The 19,021-nt window shown below is 38.5% G+C and overlaps 1 protein-coding gene across 1 annotated transcript in view; it reads left to right on the forward strand.

Moving 5' to 3' along the window:
* Positions 1–1,542: 1,542 nt before the first annotated feature.
* Positions 1,543–19,021, forward strand: part of TRDN (triadin) — a 209,809-nt gene continuing 192,330 nt past the window's right edge. The window contains exon 1 of the mRNA XM_019520213.1: positions 1,543–1,982. Coding sequence (XP_019375758.1) covers positions 1,961–1,982 — 22 coding nt within the window. The 5' untranslated portion in view covers positions 1,543–1,960. The remainder of the gene's footprint in view (positions 1,983–19,021) is intronic.

The raw sequence follows: 19,021 nt of genomic DNA on the forward strand, positions 1-19,021 counted from the left end.
AAGATAGAGATAACATATGGGAGACCCATAGGGAAGCTATAATTTTTCCTTGTTTAAAAATGGAAAAATCCAATAGATATATTTTTCCTGAAGTTATGAAGTGCCAATATTGTAAAAGATTCATCGCTCTGCAGAGGACTAGCCTTTACTTTACGAGCTTAAGAGTTATGCCCTTAAGCTTTCCCCCTAAGATAAGGTTGAATCTCACTCTTGAAATACTGACCATTATAAATAAATAATAAAAAAATGTGTAGAGCTTCCTGCTAAACTTAAAATTTTACTAGATCTTGCATTGTTGCTTTGTGTTGTTTCTAGTCTTGCTTAAACTTCACTGTAAGAACTTGCTTTTGTCACTCTACTAAAGGAGTAATTTGCTCTCAACACCTGTCAGGAAAACCAAGAAAGGACAAATATTAAAAAAGAAAAATATGGATTGAAACTAATAATAGTATCTAACAGGTTGGGGAGGACAAGAATGGAGCTTTTTCTTTGATGAGGTTATTAGAGACTTTGAGGCAAGGGGTTTTATTTTTTGTGTTTTGTTTTGTGATATCTTTTATTAGATCAACCATAGGGTTGGGAGAGTTGTTGGACAAGCTTTTGGGCACAAAGTAACTTTTTTCAAGTCATCCCACACTGACACCTACAAAAAGGATCATCAAACAACCACAACCCACACTCCAGGATAAAGATAAAGCTTGTGGACAGCCGGTTCAGCGAGACTCCCCTTCCATGTGTTGCCCACCATATAAACAGATTTATTTTGTTACACCCTAGCACACAGCCAGGTGCATACTAATCATGTAGTAGAGCTCAGAAGTGCAAATGCCAGCCTTTGTAGTTATTCGCTGACTATAGGTTCCCCAGTTACAGTCCTGCTAGAGTCAGTTTCTGATTTCAAGTGACTCCCATGTGAAGGAATGCTGGTTCAAGGATAGATTGTAGTTCATTTCATTTTAAGTTTCCAGGTACAAGAACACACAACCCTGCAGTTTGAGGATACAGGCACTGTAGTGAATAGTGATTTGCTAGGTTTTTCATATTCATATTTTTATTAAAATCTAATGGCACTGAATTTTAAATAAATGTTTACTTAAATTTACAAGTGTGTTTGTCTTTGAATTAGGCCTGAAAAAATGTGATCTGCTTAATAACTGTGGACAGTGTGTTTAACATGTTAAAGGATACTGGATACAGCCAAGAATTTTACTTACTAGCTTGCATAAACTACATTTATGATATCCTCACGTGTGTGAAATCTCCTTGCCAAAGAGAAGAGAAAGTACAGATATTCATGGGTGATGTGATCTGAGCTGTTTCTCAGGAACTGGGATTGAGAGTCAAAGTGGAGAAAATCACCTAAATTTACCCTCACTATTAGTGACTGCCAGACTTCACAGGACCCTCCCTAATCCAAATAAGGCCAGGAAGAATGTGCTAAGCATTGAGTGTGCTAAGAATAAGTTTGAGCTAGGATGGATAAGGTTACTTTGGACTCTATATTTCATATTTTCTGACTACCCCCCAAAAGAACTGTAATTATATTAGGGAAGCTGCAGGAGCTTTAAACAGTTCTTTCCAGTTCCTTTGCTTTTGGCTGCCTTTTTATGCTTTGCTGTCCCATTTGGAGCTGGATATTATTTTTATTGATAGCATTTGTGTTTCTTAGGATATCAGAAAAAACGTGCTGAAGATTCGCTATGAGGCATGGCTATTTTTTTAGAAGCTGATACTTTAGTTTGAGCTGCAAGCATTGCCTTGGGAAAGGTTTAGGTTGTTCTGGTAGGGGCAGGACTCTGCAGAGAAAACAAAGTTCAAAGAAGCACGAAATAAGAAGAAACAGAGTAAGAGAAGCAGAGGACCTCCCATTCTTTAATTCTTCATCTCCTCTTAGAGAAATATAAGCTAAGCTGCCAGTATTACTTGACCTTTTTGCAGAGTATCTCTTACCATCGCAGTTATGGCTGAGATTACAACAGAAGGTACGGTAACCATTTTCAAATACAATTAACAGAAAAAGACTTGTACTTTGACACTTTAATTGAGTCAGCATGTCAGTATGATTTATTGCTTTTAGGAAACAGCAGTTTTCCTGTAGGATGTGTGTTTTGTATGAGAAATGTTTCTCCCAGTAGCCAGAGGCTCTACTGGTTAGTGAAGCTAAATCACTACATGCCTCTAAAAATAGCAACCTGAGCAACCATCGCTTAGACAGTGACACTAAAAGTGATAGAGAAGGGGAGCTTTTAGATACTAAAATGAAGAGACTGGACAAAATATAAATGGTTCAATCCCGAAATCTTCAGGTAGACAAAAACTGAGTTTAATGCACATTTTGCTGATGGGAGATGCACGTGTGTTCAGAATGGTAGAGCTCAGCTCTGCAGCCCTGAAAGGGGTGCAGTAGAAGCAAAGAGATCTGTTTGCACAGAACCAGTTGCATAGTTGGGAACAAGTTTGCTAGGTTTTAATGTTGATTAAGAGAAAACAGTACTGATCCCAAAATACTTTTTCAGGTAAAACTCCCAAAGAAGCCAGTGAGTTGTGCTTGAATAAGTACTTTATGGATAGGCTGAAAAGAATGAGAAGTAATCATATAAACCAAGAAACTTTTATCCTAAAATATTGAAGTCCATGAAATATTCATGTTTCCTGACCATTCATATTTAAATAACATCTTAGACACATAACAATATTTTATCAACCACTGTGTGACAGAAAGCTGTTTAGAATTCCATATTTTTTTTCAATTTTTAGTGGAATTTCATGCCAATCTTTTTCTGTTGTGGATCAATCCACTGTTCATCCAAGTTTAATAATGACATTAAAAAAATAGGCTTTTAAAAACCCTTCTGATCTTTCTTTCTTTCTTTCCTTCTTTCTTTCAGTGGTATTTCACTGTATTAAAGCTGCATGCTTATCTTTCATTTTTCAGTTCTAATTTAGTTGTAAGAGGATTCACATTAAGCACTATTAGACAATGAATCTGTTTTCTAATGGCTGCAAACTAGCAGAATGTCAAGACTTGTCCTTCTTTTGCTGGATGTTTCATTATTTAAGGATCATCAAAATAAGGCTGTCCAATGGATGCGATTTTTTTTTGGGGGTATGATCAGTAGTTGATGGTTACGTAATTTGTTCCTGGCAGCAAATACCAGTAAAACAGGTGGTACATCCTGACAGCTCTAACACAAACACTGAGACCAGTTTGCTCAGATTTGGTGGAAACTGCTTTTTTTTGTAGTTGCTACCTGCAGATTCTATTTGACCTTAGATACGTGCAGATGTTTAATGAAAGTTGTAAGCATAGGGATGAGAGCAGAATGTGTCTATATTGTTTGATGACCGTTTCAGTTGTAGATCTATCCCTAATGCAAACTAGTTCAGAATTAATATCAAATGTGCCAGGCTTATTAAATATACTTACGGTAATCCTTTGTTGCTGTTTCTGGTATGTGTTAATTTAAAAGGAGAAGTTCTTTACCGTTGGTTGCTGATAGAGAAGCATAAAATATATCACATTTACAGGTGTTGATGAGCTGCAAGAATGTGTATGTGTGACAGTAGAGTCTTCAGATGATAGATTTCAGTTCTACTGAAGTTTGACCTTCAACCGATAGGTCAATGAGGCTGTGGAAGCCACTTTTTACGCGCGCGCGCGTGCGTGTGTGTGTGTGTGTGTGTGTCTGTGTGTGGAATAAGGTTATGTTGCTAACTTTTACATCTAACTCGGTAGATGGATTCAAAGTTTAATCCATGGTAGAATACTCAATTTTTAATTCGAGTCTATAGTTTCAGGGTGGTTTATCTTTCCACTTGTTGCTGCAGGTGATGGAGCCTGAAATTTCAAATCCAAACTGCAGCAAAATATTTGTTTTAAGACTAAAAGCAGTTAAAATGTTTCGTGGTTTAGGGACAACCTAGCATATTATCGACTGGGAAGAAATAAAACAGGGTCTTGCTGGCCACAAGAGAATGAATCTTCTTATTTCTCGATGAATACCTTTTGTCTTGAATACCATTAGACCGTCAGTCACACATTGTTCATATTGTCAGAAAACATCCCTATGAGGTATATTAGATCCAAATTTTAGAAAGCACCATGTGGTAACCAGAGAATCTGGAGCTCCATAGATTATCATTGGAAGAGAGACCTAATGCAGTGATTCTCAACCAGGGTGCTGCAGCATCATGAGGTGTTGTGTCTTAAAGTTGCCCCAGTGTGCCACACAATATTAGCACTCTTATTGTGCAAACACCTACATGATTCACAAGCTAAACCAAGAGATTTCAAATAGTAATCCATGGTTTCAAAAACATTCTGACCTGTTGTGGCCTTTCTACGTTTATGCAATATAAGAATTACTCTATTATTTTTCCATAGTAAAAAATGAGTGAAAACTAAGAGCTGACATTTTCTCGGGGGCTTGATTCTAAAAGTTTGTGAACCACTGGCTTAAATGTTGCCTTTGGCTTTTTAATTAGGGAGAGATTCTCCATTTTTGTGGGGCCTTGAGGCACTATCTAGATAAAGTTGTATGATAGTCCACTTCCAGGTAATGACCTTTTATGTGTTGTTAATTGTATAAGACATGTGGAGATGGCTTAGCTGGTTGTTACTATAGTTTTACATCATGGTAACACCATGAAAATTAACTGGCATTAAAAATGGAGCTGAAAAGTAGAAAACCTGGCCCATAATTTGTAACCCCAGCCTCTGTATATACTACCTGCTTTTATCTTAACTAAAAATTTCTTGGCAAGATCATGGCAACCAAATCCAATTGGATAAAAATAAGCCATGACATATTGAGTAATAAATATCTTTGTAGGAAGTCCACATAAGCCATTAGAAAACCGACAATGTCTAGTTTACTAATTCAACAAATGCTTAGGAGATAAATCCAATGAATCGAGCCACAGGTAGCTGTGGCGTTAGAAACAAAACTTTAAAATTGTATTATTAATGAATATCTATTATTTAATATTATCCCATACCTCAGTACAAATATTAACTGCTGTATCCTCCCAATGCACCTGTGAGCTTAAAAAATATAATTTTATTGTCAGTCAAAAATTAGGAGCTGAATGGGGAACAAGCCTGCCTTGATTCTGGTGTGATCTATGGGTATCATAGTTTGCAACAGGAGCAAGAGAGCTCCTGCCATCAGTGTGCTCCCATCAAGGTGGTAGATGAAGGAACAGACCCTTAGCACACAGAAAAGCAGCTCCTTGTTGCAACTTATAACACTTTGCAGGGAGTGCTATGAGTTGCAGCCATCCCCTGGACCCAGCATGAGTTTGGTGTTGTGTCTGGGAGTTGGGGATTCCAGCTGCTTGCTTCAAGCCTGCAGCCTCAGTCTCCATACCAACACCATTCCCCCCCTCCCAGCTCAGATGCTGTTTTCACAATGAGAGGGGGGGAAGGGAGCTCATTCTTGCGGTCTCCAGCTGATGCTAAAGGGTGGGATGGGTGGATTGGAGCACCCCACCCTGAGGTGGGCTATCTCCAATCCACCCACCCCACCCTCCAGCACTAGCTGAAGAAACCCCACACCAAACTCCCTCTGTTCCCTTCCCCCCACTTACTCTGAAAGCAGCTGTGGGGCTGGGAGCACTGCAGACACAAGTTATGGAAGGTGATCTGTTTTGGAGCATGCTTGTCTGAACCCTCATATAATGGGGATTCAGATTTTCATGGGGTTGGGCTCTTTTAAAGCAGTCTGCAGCCATGCACTTCTGTTTGGTCATGGCTTCTGTAGGCTACTTTCAAATTGTCACTTCTGTCTGTGTCCTTAGTTCTGCCCCTTGAAAAGCACAAGCTAGTCTACTGATACAATGCAGAGAGGGAAATAAGTATGTGTCAACTATATGGCTGGGATGGATTGAGTAGGGACTGAACAAGACAGATATCTACACCACCTCAGTGATGATCCTGGAAGCACTGCTAAGAAATATGTTCTGCCCATTACTATTAAGTCATGGCAAAGAGATAAGCATGTCATCATCTTGTTCTTAGACTCTTCAGGGATTATTTTTATACTTAGCGACTAGAGAAGAGAGTCCAAAAGTGTTTGGTCTGTCTGTGGCACATTCAGGGCCACTATAAGGTAGCTGTACTGTCTCATTTCAGAGACACAGAGCAGGAATGAGTATGAAGTATGCTTCCAAGCAGTGTTTCTAGCATGGAGTTGATTTAGACTGCATCACACTTCAGCATCTATGCCTCTGCTGAGAGAAGCATACCATACAATTTGTATTATTTGGGGCAGTCAAAGGAACTGACTTAGCTCAAAGTGACTTGCCTGAGCTTGTTGGTGAAAAGAAATCAGGACTCTTTTTCTGGATTTCTGCCCTGTGCTCAGTCCAATAGACAAGTCATAAAGTATTTTTGAAGAGGAAGATTTAGCAAGCTCTGCACACTTTAAAATTAACACAGGTCACGACAGTGCTGACATATAAGAAATAACACCTGGGAGAGCCTGGAGTACATAGTCATAATGGTATGTGTACATGCTTTGGATGTACTGAGGTGAAAACTAAATGAACCCTTCAGGAGACATGAAGTTCCCATGCAATATAATCATATTAGTTCATAAAATAAGTTCCTAACTGTTCTCAGTTCAAGATAAATGAGTATATACATATTTTATAATATGAAAGAAGAGCATGCTTTATTCTTTTGGCTCAGATCAAGTACAGCATCAGCTTAATATTTGATAGATCCTCAGTCAGGAGGCAAATATGGTATCCTGCCCTTTTGTTCAGGATGAAGTAGAACTCTCTGACTCATCAATTATGAAAAAAATTTGGCATACCTGATTCTGCTAGCTCCCTTACTAAACCCTCCCACTTTTGGTAGAAACAATTAGCTTCCTTTAGAGCCCATTCAGGTAAACGGTGCTTTGAGACTAGTTAATTTGATTGCTAAGTTACATTATTTACATCTTCAAATAACAGTAACAGCAAAAGTGAAGCCATTTGTGCATTTTATGGGCATGCACCTGCACATATGAACATGATGGTTTTTCCAATATCTGGGCTGATATCTTCATTTTTGATATTTTTACTTTAAACAATTCAACATTCATAGAAAATCTCTAAAATTCTTTAGGGCTGTGTGAATCCTAAAACTTTTGATAGTATATCTATATACCATCAATTTAAGCATTATAACAAGGGTGGACAACCTTTTCCAGCTATGGGCTGGAATAACCCATTCCAGGTCAGCAGTAAGCAGGTGATAGGACCCTGCCACTTGTTACGTGTCTCCATGGCTAGAAAAGGAAAGCTCCCGTAGCCAGCTCTGTTTCCTGCAGTGGCATAGGGAGAGTGCCCAAAGAAGATGCCCCTTGCACAGTGGCAATGTGCAGGGAGTGCATGGGGGTGCATGTGCACCCCCTGAGCGTGCTGGTGCATCCCCTGACAGGCCATGCTCCCTGCTTAGGTGATGGGCAGGGAGGGCAGGCAGGAGCACTGGTGCCCTCCCTGCAAGCACTGGCTGGAGAGTGGGAGCACCAGGTGAAACGTTGCTGGCACTTCTGGGAGCACTGAGGCCACTTCCAGGAGCGCTGTCAGCACTTCCAAGATTGGCTGTGTGGGGGACCCCCCCCCTCAGTGAGACTGGTCACGGGGGGACCTCCCCTCACCCCCGGTCACTGACTGGTGGCTAGGGAAGCATGTGCTCCCCCCGACTCAGGTGGCATGAGTCACCCATGCCCTTGCACCTGAATGTTGCCAAAGCCCCACATTTGTAGGCTGGATCCAAAGGTTCCACAGGCCAGATCCATGGGCCATAGATTACCACCCCTGCATTATAAAATTGTGCTGTGTTTAAATTCAGAGTAGCAATCCAAAACTAAAAAGAAATGTTTAAACTAGTGCTAAAAATGTAAAGGTAAGAGCTTTTTCCTGTCATATGTTGCATAGCATCTTTACCTTGTATCTTGATAGAAATATACTGAGAGTTCATACAGACATTCAGGAGGTTAGACTGAGTTAAAAATAGCTGCCCGCTCTAATTTACTTTGCACACGTGTGGAACTTACACTTAGATCCCTAGTTAGGTTTTTTTAAGTGCTGAACTGTACAGACGTTCCCCAAAGGTGAGATTAGTTAAAAAATGGCTAGCCCGATCTCAACTTAGTCCTCCTGAGAGGTGCGCTAAGTTAGATTGGCCGTGGTTAGATTGATTTAAATGAATATACACATTTGCAGTGAAGCCCCCAGACTGGGAAACCTATCTGTTTCAGCCCTGGGGCTGTGTTTTTCCTATCCCCCCTGCCACCGGGCTATTTTTAGCTTCCCTGAATCTACCCCCACCTCAGCCCACAAACTGCCCCTGGTTATGGTTTTACCGGCACTCATCAGTGCCAGGAGACCAATCAAGGTAAGTGAGGGTGGGGACTAACCCCACAGAGCCACTAGAACCCCATTCCAACCAGTCCCCCCCACAGAGCTGCTAGCTCTCACCCCAGATTTGCCTGCTCTTTCCATGACCCTGACATACTTTGATCAGGTGAACACCAGTAAAACTGGCACTGGGAGTAGTTTCAGGGATTGGCAGTTTGGCAGGATTGTGAGGTTTGGCAGGGGGTGGAGAGCCGGAAACGGGGGTTGATTGGTGGGATCAGAGAGGCTCTCTAATCTCACCCCCCACCCTGATCTCCCCAAGTTAACCTACAGACCCTGCTGTACCACTTCCAGACCTGACCAATACCTCTGTGAACCCTGCAAACCCTTCTAATCCTCCTAAATCCCCCTGCAGATCTCACTAGTCTCCCAATTCTGCCAATCCCTAATTCTTCCTACCTCTCACCCCCCCTTGATTTACCTTAAATTGGGCTCCCAGCATGCATCTGATCACTCAGTTAAATAGGGTGGCTATTTTTAACCCAATCTAACTTCCTAGACTTCTCAGTATAATGTCTGTATACACCCTGAGACAATATCCAAATTCTTTTCTAAGATGCTGCCTACACAAAGGATAAGAATAGTAATAAAAAAGTCCCATCATTGGAGTTTAATTAACCTAGGTGTAGATGCCTTACAAGCTGCAAACACTTTAAAACATAATGGATGGTAATATTCTTGGCACTTGTGAAAGCAAAGGTAAACTCCCATGGGATTAAGTATGACAAGGTTTTCACTTCATTTGAGGGCTGTTCTAAGCGCCTCTTCTTTGTATAACAACAGCTCAAATAGCATAAAATACATTATGAAATGCTGAAACCATAAGGCACCACAGACTAGAATGATTAAATTAAAATAATTTTAAAAATGATTTAAATTGCCAATTTAAATCATGATTTAATTCAGCAAGTAAGAAACATGGATTTAAATAACTGATTTCAATCTTGGTTTCCATTTATACTTTTTAGTTATTTTCCTTAAGAAAAGTTCATTTTCACTGTTAGCTATTTAAAGTATTTTGATTTGCAACTAGATATAGCATTTACACACAGTACTCTTTTGCTAACCAAAGGAAAAGACTATATCTGTACATGATTAACTTAATCTCATATCTTAAGATATATTCATTAATATTCTTAGTTTTTCCACTTATTATACTGGAAAATGGTGAATGATGCATTTATTGATTTGACTAGGAAATAATTAGTTTTTACTTGTGCTTTGGTGTCAAGTTACACAGTGTGGAAATTAGAGCTCAATTAGAAATGGAAAAAAACAACATTCTAAAACAATTTTAAATATAAAAATGTTTTAATATGCTTTCTCTGCCCATTATTATCCAGGATATTTACACAGATTGATTAAAAAACTAACTGATTTTATTAAATAAATTAAGCATTATCTGTAAATGACTGTATTGTTGTAATTTCTGTTTCCCAAGTCCAAAGAGATTTTAGAACTAATATATTTCAATTTCTTATACCTCATTTTTAGTTATAGATTGGAAGAAGGAAACTAGTATTTGTGTGTGTGCATGCGCACGTGTATGCGTGTGTGCTTTCAGTACCCAGTTGGTTTAAGAATGTTTAATGAAATAATCGCTATACTAAGCTAGCTTAATAAAAATGAAAATTCTCTTTACATCTTCAAATGGAGCTGCCTCTGTCAAAAGCTAGTTTAGCACTTTTTTCAGCTCTTGTTTCAGGGGTTTTCCAAGCGACTTTCAGCAGTTCAGTGGTTTATCTTCCTGTCATTTTTCAAGAGCAAACATGTGATGCTTGAATATTATGTTTTACATAATGTAAATATTTTATAGGTTATACAATTAATTTTAAATAAAATTTAATTAAATAAAAATACTAATTTATGTATGTATTTATTGCTTTATTAATGCTCCTGGTACAGCATTGTTAGACTGAAGTTTATGCAGGATAGTCAGTTGAGCTTTTCTACTAGCTCTTGACTAGTCTCTTGAAACTGGAAGATATAGAGATTGAGCAACAGCAGAAGAGACTTGATTTTTTTTAAAGATGTTAGAATGATTCAATCTTGGATATCTTCATAATTATTTAAAACCAATTAAGAGTTATGGCCAATGAAATATAGATGTCCTCTGTAAAGTTTATCCTCCTTTTTGGCTGCTTTACATTGACATCCAGTTGTACATGAAGTGAACAAGTGGATCTAAATTTTGGAGTTATTTTCATCTAAAAGCTTAGCTGTCATCAGCTAGTATCTTTTTCATCCTTTCTTTCCTATATTCTTGCTGTGTGTCTGTTTTAAATATTTTTTTACTGGGGATCAAGATCCTTTTAAATGTGTTTAGCTCATTTGCATGAGAACACTTAGCACAAAATATTGCTTTGAATATCTTATCCTTATCCTTCCTTGAAGGCTTGAAATTCCTGTTGACTTTGACTTTAATGGGAACCTTACACATGCATCTCAGAGTGGAATCTGATAGAAAAGAGTATAATAGGAGATTCATGCTGATGCTTCCAAGTGAACTAAAACTTACATTTGAAAGTACGGTAAGGTTGATACACAACTGGCTGGATCATTGTGCTCAATTAGTAGTCATCAATGACTCAGTATCTAGTTGGGAAAGGGTATTAAGTGGGGTTCCTCAGTGATCTGCCCATCAGATGAGCAGGATAACTGCAAAAATCTCGCACTTTGGGCAGAATAACTATATGAACAAATCCAGACTGGGAATGACTGGTTAGGCTGCAATACTACAGAGAAGGACCTAGGGGGTACAGTAGTCCATAAGTAGAACATGAACCAACAGTGTGTTCTTCATGCAAAAAAAGCCAACAACATGCTGGGTGCACCTACATGCACTGTTAATGTGAACCAATAAAGCTCTGGCACATTTTGTGCTGGAGTTTATTGCTCTTGGGTGCCACATTTGCATATGCACCCAGGACTGTAGTATGTTGAGCCAGCTGCAGCATGTTGAGCTAGTCAGAGCAGCCCCAGCTGGCAGGGAGTCAGTCTGCTAGCCCAGGGCTGCTCCAACCTGGCTCACGGTGCTGTAGAGGGGTTAGGTGGGGCATGAGGGTGCTCCAGCGTGGGGCTAGCTGGCAGGTCGCCCCTGCACCGAAGTACCCTTGTGTCCCAGCCAGCCGTATCAACGTGTACACCTGTTGTGGCACACTAAGTAATGCCACCATAGAATAGTATTTGTGTGGACAATTGGTTTAGTATGCCCTAATATGGGTGCACATGTAGACAGAGAATTTATTGTGGAGCTAATTAGCTACTGAGTTGTTTTAACAGGAGCATCACTTTCAAATAAAGGAAAGTGATTCTTTCACTCTGTTCAGCATTGATGAAGCCTCACTTGGGGTTTGATAACAGTCTTCAAATACCTGAAGGGCAATTATAGAGAGGATGGAGATGGGCTTTTCTCTGTAACTATAGGGGCCAGGCCCAGAAGCAGTAGACTTAAGATGCAGTAGAGGAAATTTAGGTTGGAGATTAGGAGGAATTTTCTGAGGGTAGTTAAGCATTGAAACAGATTGCCTAGAGAAGTTATGGAATCTCCATCCCTGAAAATGCTCACAAGCAGGTTTGTTGGTATCTTTTAGTCAGGGACGATGCTCCCCTGAGCAGAGGGTTGGACTAGATGTCCTTGTAAGGTTCCTTCCAGCCCTACTCTCCTATGATTTTGTTTCAAGTTTTCTAATGCTTTTGAAGCAAATATTCATCTAGTGTAAACCTGTAATGCTTCATTAAGGTTAGTGGAGATACAGGGGGCATCTACATGACCACTTTATTGTAGAGTATACTAATTAGCTCCATAGTAAAGGATCACTGTTTACATGTATGGCAGTATTAGGGTGCAGTAAATTAATTCCACCATAAGATAGTACTGTCTGGACAGTTCTATCTTATGGCAGAATAATTAACTGTGCTGAAATGCACATGTAGATGGCAACTGGCAGGAACCAGACTCCTGGCTGCTGCCTAGCAATACAGCTCTGCAGATTCTGCACCCTCATGCCCCAACTGGCCCCAATGCTGCCCAAGGCTGCCACCCAGAGCCCGGGGCTGGCTCCCCCATACACCCTGCCAGCTCAGGCCTGCTCTACCCTGGCTCAAATTGCTGCTGTCCTGGGAGCACATGTAGATGCTGCAAACTGCACGAGAGTTCATTGCATCACTTTAATTTGATGTGTAGGTGCACCCACCAATTTTAACTAACTAATAGTTTGGTCTTTGTTGTTGTTGTTTTTACTCTGATATATATTATCCCTTAATTTAACATGAACAGTGTAATTCCTGACATCAAAAGGGCTACAGTTGCAGAAATATTGTTGGGTGAACTATGAGTAATTGGAATTTAAGAACAGATGTGAGCTGAGTCAGATCATAACCCGCAGGCAGAGTTAACTGAATGGAAGGGGATCTCCTTTCGACATATTAACTGCTTGGCTATATAAACTGTTTCATTTGATACTATTGAACTATTTCATTTCATTTTAATATTTTTTAAAAAATTGAGACTCTTTTTAAAAAATTGAGCCTCCAGTTTTAAAAGACTAGTCAAGAGCTAGTAGAAAAGCTCAACTGACTATCCTGCATAAACTTCAATCTAAAAATGCTGTACCAGGAGTGTTAATAATGGAAGCCTATAAATACATACATAAATTAGTGTTTTTATTTAAATAAATTTTATTTAAAATTAATTGTATAACCTATAAAAATATTTTACATTATGTAAAATATAATATTCACATTTACAGTCAGATTGAGCCCTGGTATAACCCGGTTCAACTCAGTGCAGTTGTTTGTGCTTCTAGTCACCCCCAGATTTGAACATTACAAAAGCAGGTGTATCTTGGTTTAAAACACTGCCTGGGTCAGGAAATGAAAGTCAGCTTTGGTTGGGTCCGGTGACTTGCTCTGAGGTACTAGCACACTCTAACTGTATAAGTTTCTCTGTGGTTTGAAAGTTCTGTTTAATGCCATCAGAAGGCTTTTTTTTCAAAACAGAAAAATATGAAGTAATAGACAAACTTTCTGACTGGAAACCTCTACTTTCCATCTTCAAAGATGGTTTAAAAAATCTTTTGCAAATGTGTAATGAATAAAGACCTGCTACTCCCTGTACATGCTTATGTTCTCCCAACATCAAAAGTTTTCACATACCTTTGCCTGGAGTCAAATTGTCAAAGGCACAATGAATCTAAGCCTTTGTAGGATACTTTGGTATGTTAATGAGCTAGTTTTTTTCTTTTCTTTTTTTATCCCGCTATGTAGATTTAAGCTGTGCAAGTCAGAAGGGCTGAATCTTTTTTCAGTCATTACTAATAGTTTGCTCACAATCAACATAACTGCCAAAGTTTTTGGTTCCAATTCCCCTCTTATTTTTTATGGATCTACTTTAAATTATATACATTTAAAAATGATGCTGTTCAACTTGAATTTATCTGTAACTTGCCACCTTTCACATACAGAACCCAATTTTGCCTTCAGGGTATGTCGATGGAAATCCTATTGTATTCAACCAAGAATTATGCAAGCACATCTGAAGTCAGAATAATGCTTAATATTAATAGGATAACTAATAACTTAAAAAAACCCGACGTTGGATAGAATGAAAGTGAATTCAAATGACATATGTTGGTAGCTCCTAAACTGAATGTTTAAAGCTATAGCCATAATGCTGTATTAGAACATATTCATTGTGTCTCTTTCACAGAGCTCTCACAGGGTATTTCACACTTACAGTCAAATATTAATGAAAGTACAAAATTACACAACGAGGTAAACAAAGCAAAGCCACCCCTATCCAAGCAGATATTTACTTTTGTCATATTTTAAGTAGTATTATAACTCTCATTTTGGCTTGGGAGGCAAAGCGGGAGAAAATTCCTGACCTGTTATGTTGAGACAGCTTTGTCACAACTTATTTCATGAGGTGAAAACCAGTGAAGAAATACCGTTTACTAATTGTCTTCTGAGGAGGACAGAGTGCTCGCTGCTTTAAGCAAACTAGCCATTACTGCAAAGGTCATTTTGTGTATAGAAGGCTCAAAGTAATCTTAATTTTATTCCACTCTTAGTAAAAGTTCTAATAATCCATAAATGAAATTCAGGTGTATTCTGTTTTGTGACATAGGTGGTATACAGTAACACCAAAAGAATGTGTCACAATGCCAATCATAACTTTTTGTACTGTGACCAGATCCCCAAACTGGTATTAATACATGAGAAATATGTGTTTTCCAGCTCATAGTCCATAAGCATGTACTAAAATGAACCCCTCACATTAGACTCTGAAATCTTCTTTCTGGGCTTACGTGGCACTGTAATAGATGCATGAATTTTAGTGCAGCCTGAAGTTAGATACCACTTCATTGGCTTATCTCTTTCTGAATATATTTATGGAAGTGAGGTCCTCAGACATAGAGCTTAAATATAAAAGTTAATAATATTTCTCCTTGGTTATCTGATTCCTAAATGTAGTATTTGTCACTCAGTTAAAAAATTACAGTTTGCAACATATTGTGCCAGGGACAAAAAAGTCATAAATTACATTATTGACTTCAAAAATCTTTTCAAGAAAATAACTAAAACTAAATTAGACTCTAATTCAGGAAAACAGCTCTATTTTGAAATAACAAATAAAAACGTGCTTAAGTTAAAGCACATGAAATCAGTGAGGCATAAACATATGCTTATATGTTTTCCTGAATCAGAGACTACAATTACAGCTCATATTTAATTTAAAATTTTCTGTTTGTTATTAAACTGAATATATTTAGGGTAATTTAACTCTGGGTGCTGACACAAGTGAAGTTTTGTCATGTGATCGGCTTCCTAAAGCATTCTATGGTTGTGCCTTTGAAGAAGAGCATGGTTACAAAGTGCTTCAAAAGTGCTTGCCTGCATGACAGTCTGAACCCTCATTATATGAGGGTTCAGATGAAGGTATTCCAAAGTGGAGCACCTTCATTAACTTCTGTCAGCATGTGCTAGGAGCAGAGCTGGGCTAAAGCAGCCCAGCCCTGCTCCCAGGTTTGCCCAGCCTGCACTGGAGAGCGAGGTGGATGGACTGGAGCCTCCCTGAGGTGGAGGGAGTCTCCAATCCACCTGCCCCACCCTCCATTGCAGGCTGGGAAAATCCCAGAGTAAGCTCTCTCCCTTCCTTTCTCCCCTTCCCATTCCAAAGACAACACTGGACCTGCAAGGGTAAGTGGGTGGTGCTAGGGGAGAGTGGCTGCAGATACACAGCTGCTTCAAACTGAAGCTTGATTTCCCTAGTACCCCCAGACCCAACAGCAAATGTCTGTTGGGACAGAGGAAATGCTGTAACTCATGGCACTTTCTGTGAAGTGTCATGAGTTACAACAGGGAGCAACACAGCTGTCAACACCCTCTATTGACAAAGCAGTGATGTGGATTCATTTTTTTCTCATTAAAATTGATTAAAAGGAAGTTTCCTACTACATTATATTTGCCATGCCTTTGTTTGTTATTTTGTGTAGGCTAATGCATATCACACTGTGAAGTACTGAAGGTATGTACACATAAAGCTATAAACAGTCGCCTAATGAAGTTAATTGCACTTCTCAGTTCTTGCCCACTCGTCATCATTCTGTATTCAATCTTTAAAAAATGGAAATATCATAGTGTAAAGCAGATGTTGTCAAACATACAAAAGTGCTCCTAAATCCATTTTTTTTAAATTGGCCAGATCTACAGCCCAAGATCCACTTCTGATAAGTACTTTGTAGAGAAAGAGTCCCTGCTCCCATGATCTTGTAATATAACCAGCACATTGTTATTAAATACCACATCATAGGTCCTAAGGCATAATTATTGTAGAGGGCATTAGGACTAAAAATAATGAAAGAACCTTACCATGAACTTCTACTCAAAATTTTCCATAAATAACTTATATACCCCTTTTGTAATTTCCCTTACTATTTTAATAAACAAACTCTGCATTTCTGTTTATTCATGACCAATGCATTTTAGGTTTGAATGTTCTATGAAAACAAAATTTCAATTTCATAGCTCACAATGTTCAAAATTTGAATTTTACCTTTGAGAACTGAGACTGCATTCTGTAATGTGCATTGTTGCTATTAGTGTACATAAGGTTATTTCTGTCAGCTGTCAACTTTCAAAACTGACAACTTCGTAAAATTGTCCAAATGCAGAAAAGAGAGAATACTATTTGACTTGTAACTAAAATTTATTTTTTTAATATTCCCAATGATATTATTTTGTTTGATCTGCAAAGAAGGAATGAGCCTTTAAAGATCTGGGTTTTTGTTATACATTAACTTAGAGAATGTTGCCATTTATGAACAAAAAAGAGGCAGAATTTTTGTTCTAAAGAGCTTTCACTCTTCTAGTCCTAAGTTCTGGATACATCATAAACTGCAAGTTGTAATGTCAGGTTTAAGCCTAAGTATCACTACAATTATTAATTTTTTTAATTCCGCTGGATATAGTATTCCTCTTATGAAATATAATAAAATTTGGAGGAGGCCTCAAATTTTGAAATTGGCTTAAAATCATTATGTTTTTAATCACCTAAATATTCTGGTCTTTTATTTGCTTTTTGGTTTTTGAGCAATAGGGGTTAATATTTTCAGATCTTCTATATGAGAATGAGAGATGGTGAATTGAATCAACTCTCTCAGCTTTTCCTAAACCACTATAAATGGAGCTAAGCTACTGTAATTCTAAACCACATTTATTCAGGTTTAAAGTTGCAGTGATTTAGCTCTATTGTAAAAGTATAGGAATAAATAGAAGTGCTTACCTCAGGTCAGGTGATATATGCTTTTGAACAGTAAGTCCTATTCTCATCATCTGCCCAGAGTTATATACCCATACATCTGTCCACAGAATTACTGTTTCTTTTTTCATATAAAGGTCTTCATATTTCACTGACTTTTAGGCAATAGAACAGAACATTAGCATGATACATCTAACATCATACTTTGCTTTACCTGTCAACCACAATTTTCAAATTTTCCTTTGACATGGATATAAGCAATATCTGAGGGTCTTCATGTCAACACATTGCCCAAAAGCCACATGTAGGGGAATACTACTTTTAAATGAAAGCTGAGATTCTGATATGACGTAATTCAGGAAATGAAGCTCTAGGAAAGTAACTAAGTATCATGAGAGGATAAATTTGACAAAGCAGGCAATACTGCTGTTTTAAGAATCATTTAATTAGTTATGAGTGAACTTCAAAGATACATACCCAAACCTATCAAAATCTTTGAAGCCTGTTCTCACTGAAATCAAAGGGAGTTTTTTTACTTCACTGGTAGCAGCAACTGCCCCTAAGTATGGAACTCTTTGCAGATCAGATTGCCAATGTTCTGTGATTTTTTCAAACTGCGATGAAAGGAGGTGAGAGAGAAATTCACTTCTTCAGGTTTTATAAATCAACCCCAAATGATTAATCTTGCAGTGATTACTTAAGTCAGAAAGTGACAGTTTACTCAGTTCACACTAATAATAAGTAAAGAGGTATTTTCTTCAGTCCTGCTGTATGAAGTTAATCTTAGCTCAAGCAGGAATGGTGCAGATTTACAGGTGTGGTTCTCAGTCTTACTGCATGGCTTAGCTTTGTTAGTGACATTTTAATTCCTTTCTTGAGTCTCAAATATTGATGTCCTAAAAAAATCTTCATTTTATTTCCTCCTCCTTCTTCTGCTGTTTCTTCTACCCCTTCCTGCATCTTTCTGTGATGGGCCTTTGTGTGGTTCTTTGGTTAGCGCTAAATACTAAGAGCCTGACCCTGCAAACCCCATCAGTAAAGGTTATTCATAATGATGGCAAGGTTGACAGTGGTGTTAAGGACAGGTATATACAAAAGTGCTTCAGAAACTAATGGCTGCCCACAATGCATGTCTGCGACAAAGTGAGAAACTATACAGCAGTGGAGAACACTGATAGCAGCATTTCTAAATGTACCTATTGGTATGAGTCGATGGAAGGTCTAGAAGTTAAAAAATGGCTGCACCTCTGTAGTGGATGAATCTTGGGCCGGATTTCCCAGTGATGCAACTCCTGGTGCAGCATTCGTTGCCACAGGAACCAAAAAGCTTTTGACTCATTGGAATACCTATGTTGCAAAGCAGGACAACTATTTCGAGAAGTGATGTAGTCCAGTAAAAGACCATTTCACACAAAAGGGTTTTATTGTGATATTTCTGTTAGTTTCTGAAACATCCTTGAACCGTCGTGGAACAGGAGCCTAAAACTTCTTCCATAATGCCCAAGCCCAATTGTTTTAAACCAGAAGTTTTACTAAAGGTAGAATTTCAGGCTTAATTGCAAGTGTTCTCAGATTTGAGATTTGACCTTGATCATTTTAATTGTGCCCTTTACACTTGTTAATTATTGCAAACATGAGTCTTCCTTAGTCTCAAAAGCCATTTTCTTCCCCTGAAAAAGTCAGAGTAGACAGATATGGCTTGTAGCTTCTCCTGAAGTTCAATACATGGCTAAGATCCAGAGTCAAATGCATTCCATTAAGAAAAATCCACTGGAATTTTGGTGATGATACTGACATGTTCCAAGAGCCCGTAGCATGGGGAACAAGCAGGAGGAACTCACCCTC

Source organism: Gavialis gangeticus, unplaced genomic scaffold, assembly GCF_001723915.1.
Source record: "Gavialis gangeticus isolate Ggan-Ray unplaced genomic scaffold, GavGan_comp1, whole genome shotgun sequence".
Lineage (NCBI taxonomy): Eukaryota > Metazoa > Chordata > Crocodylia > Gavialidae > Gavialis > Gavialis gangeticus.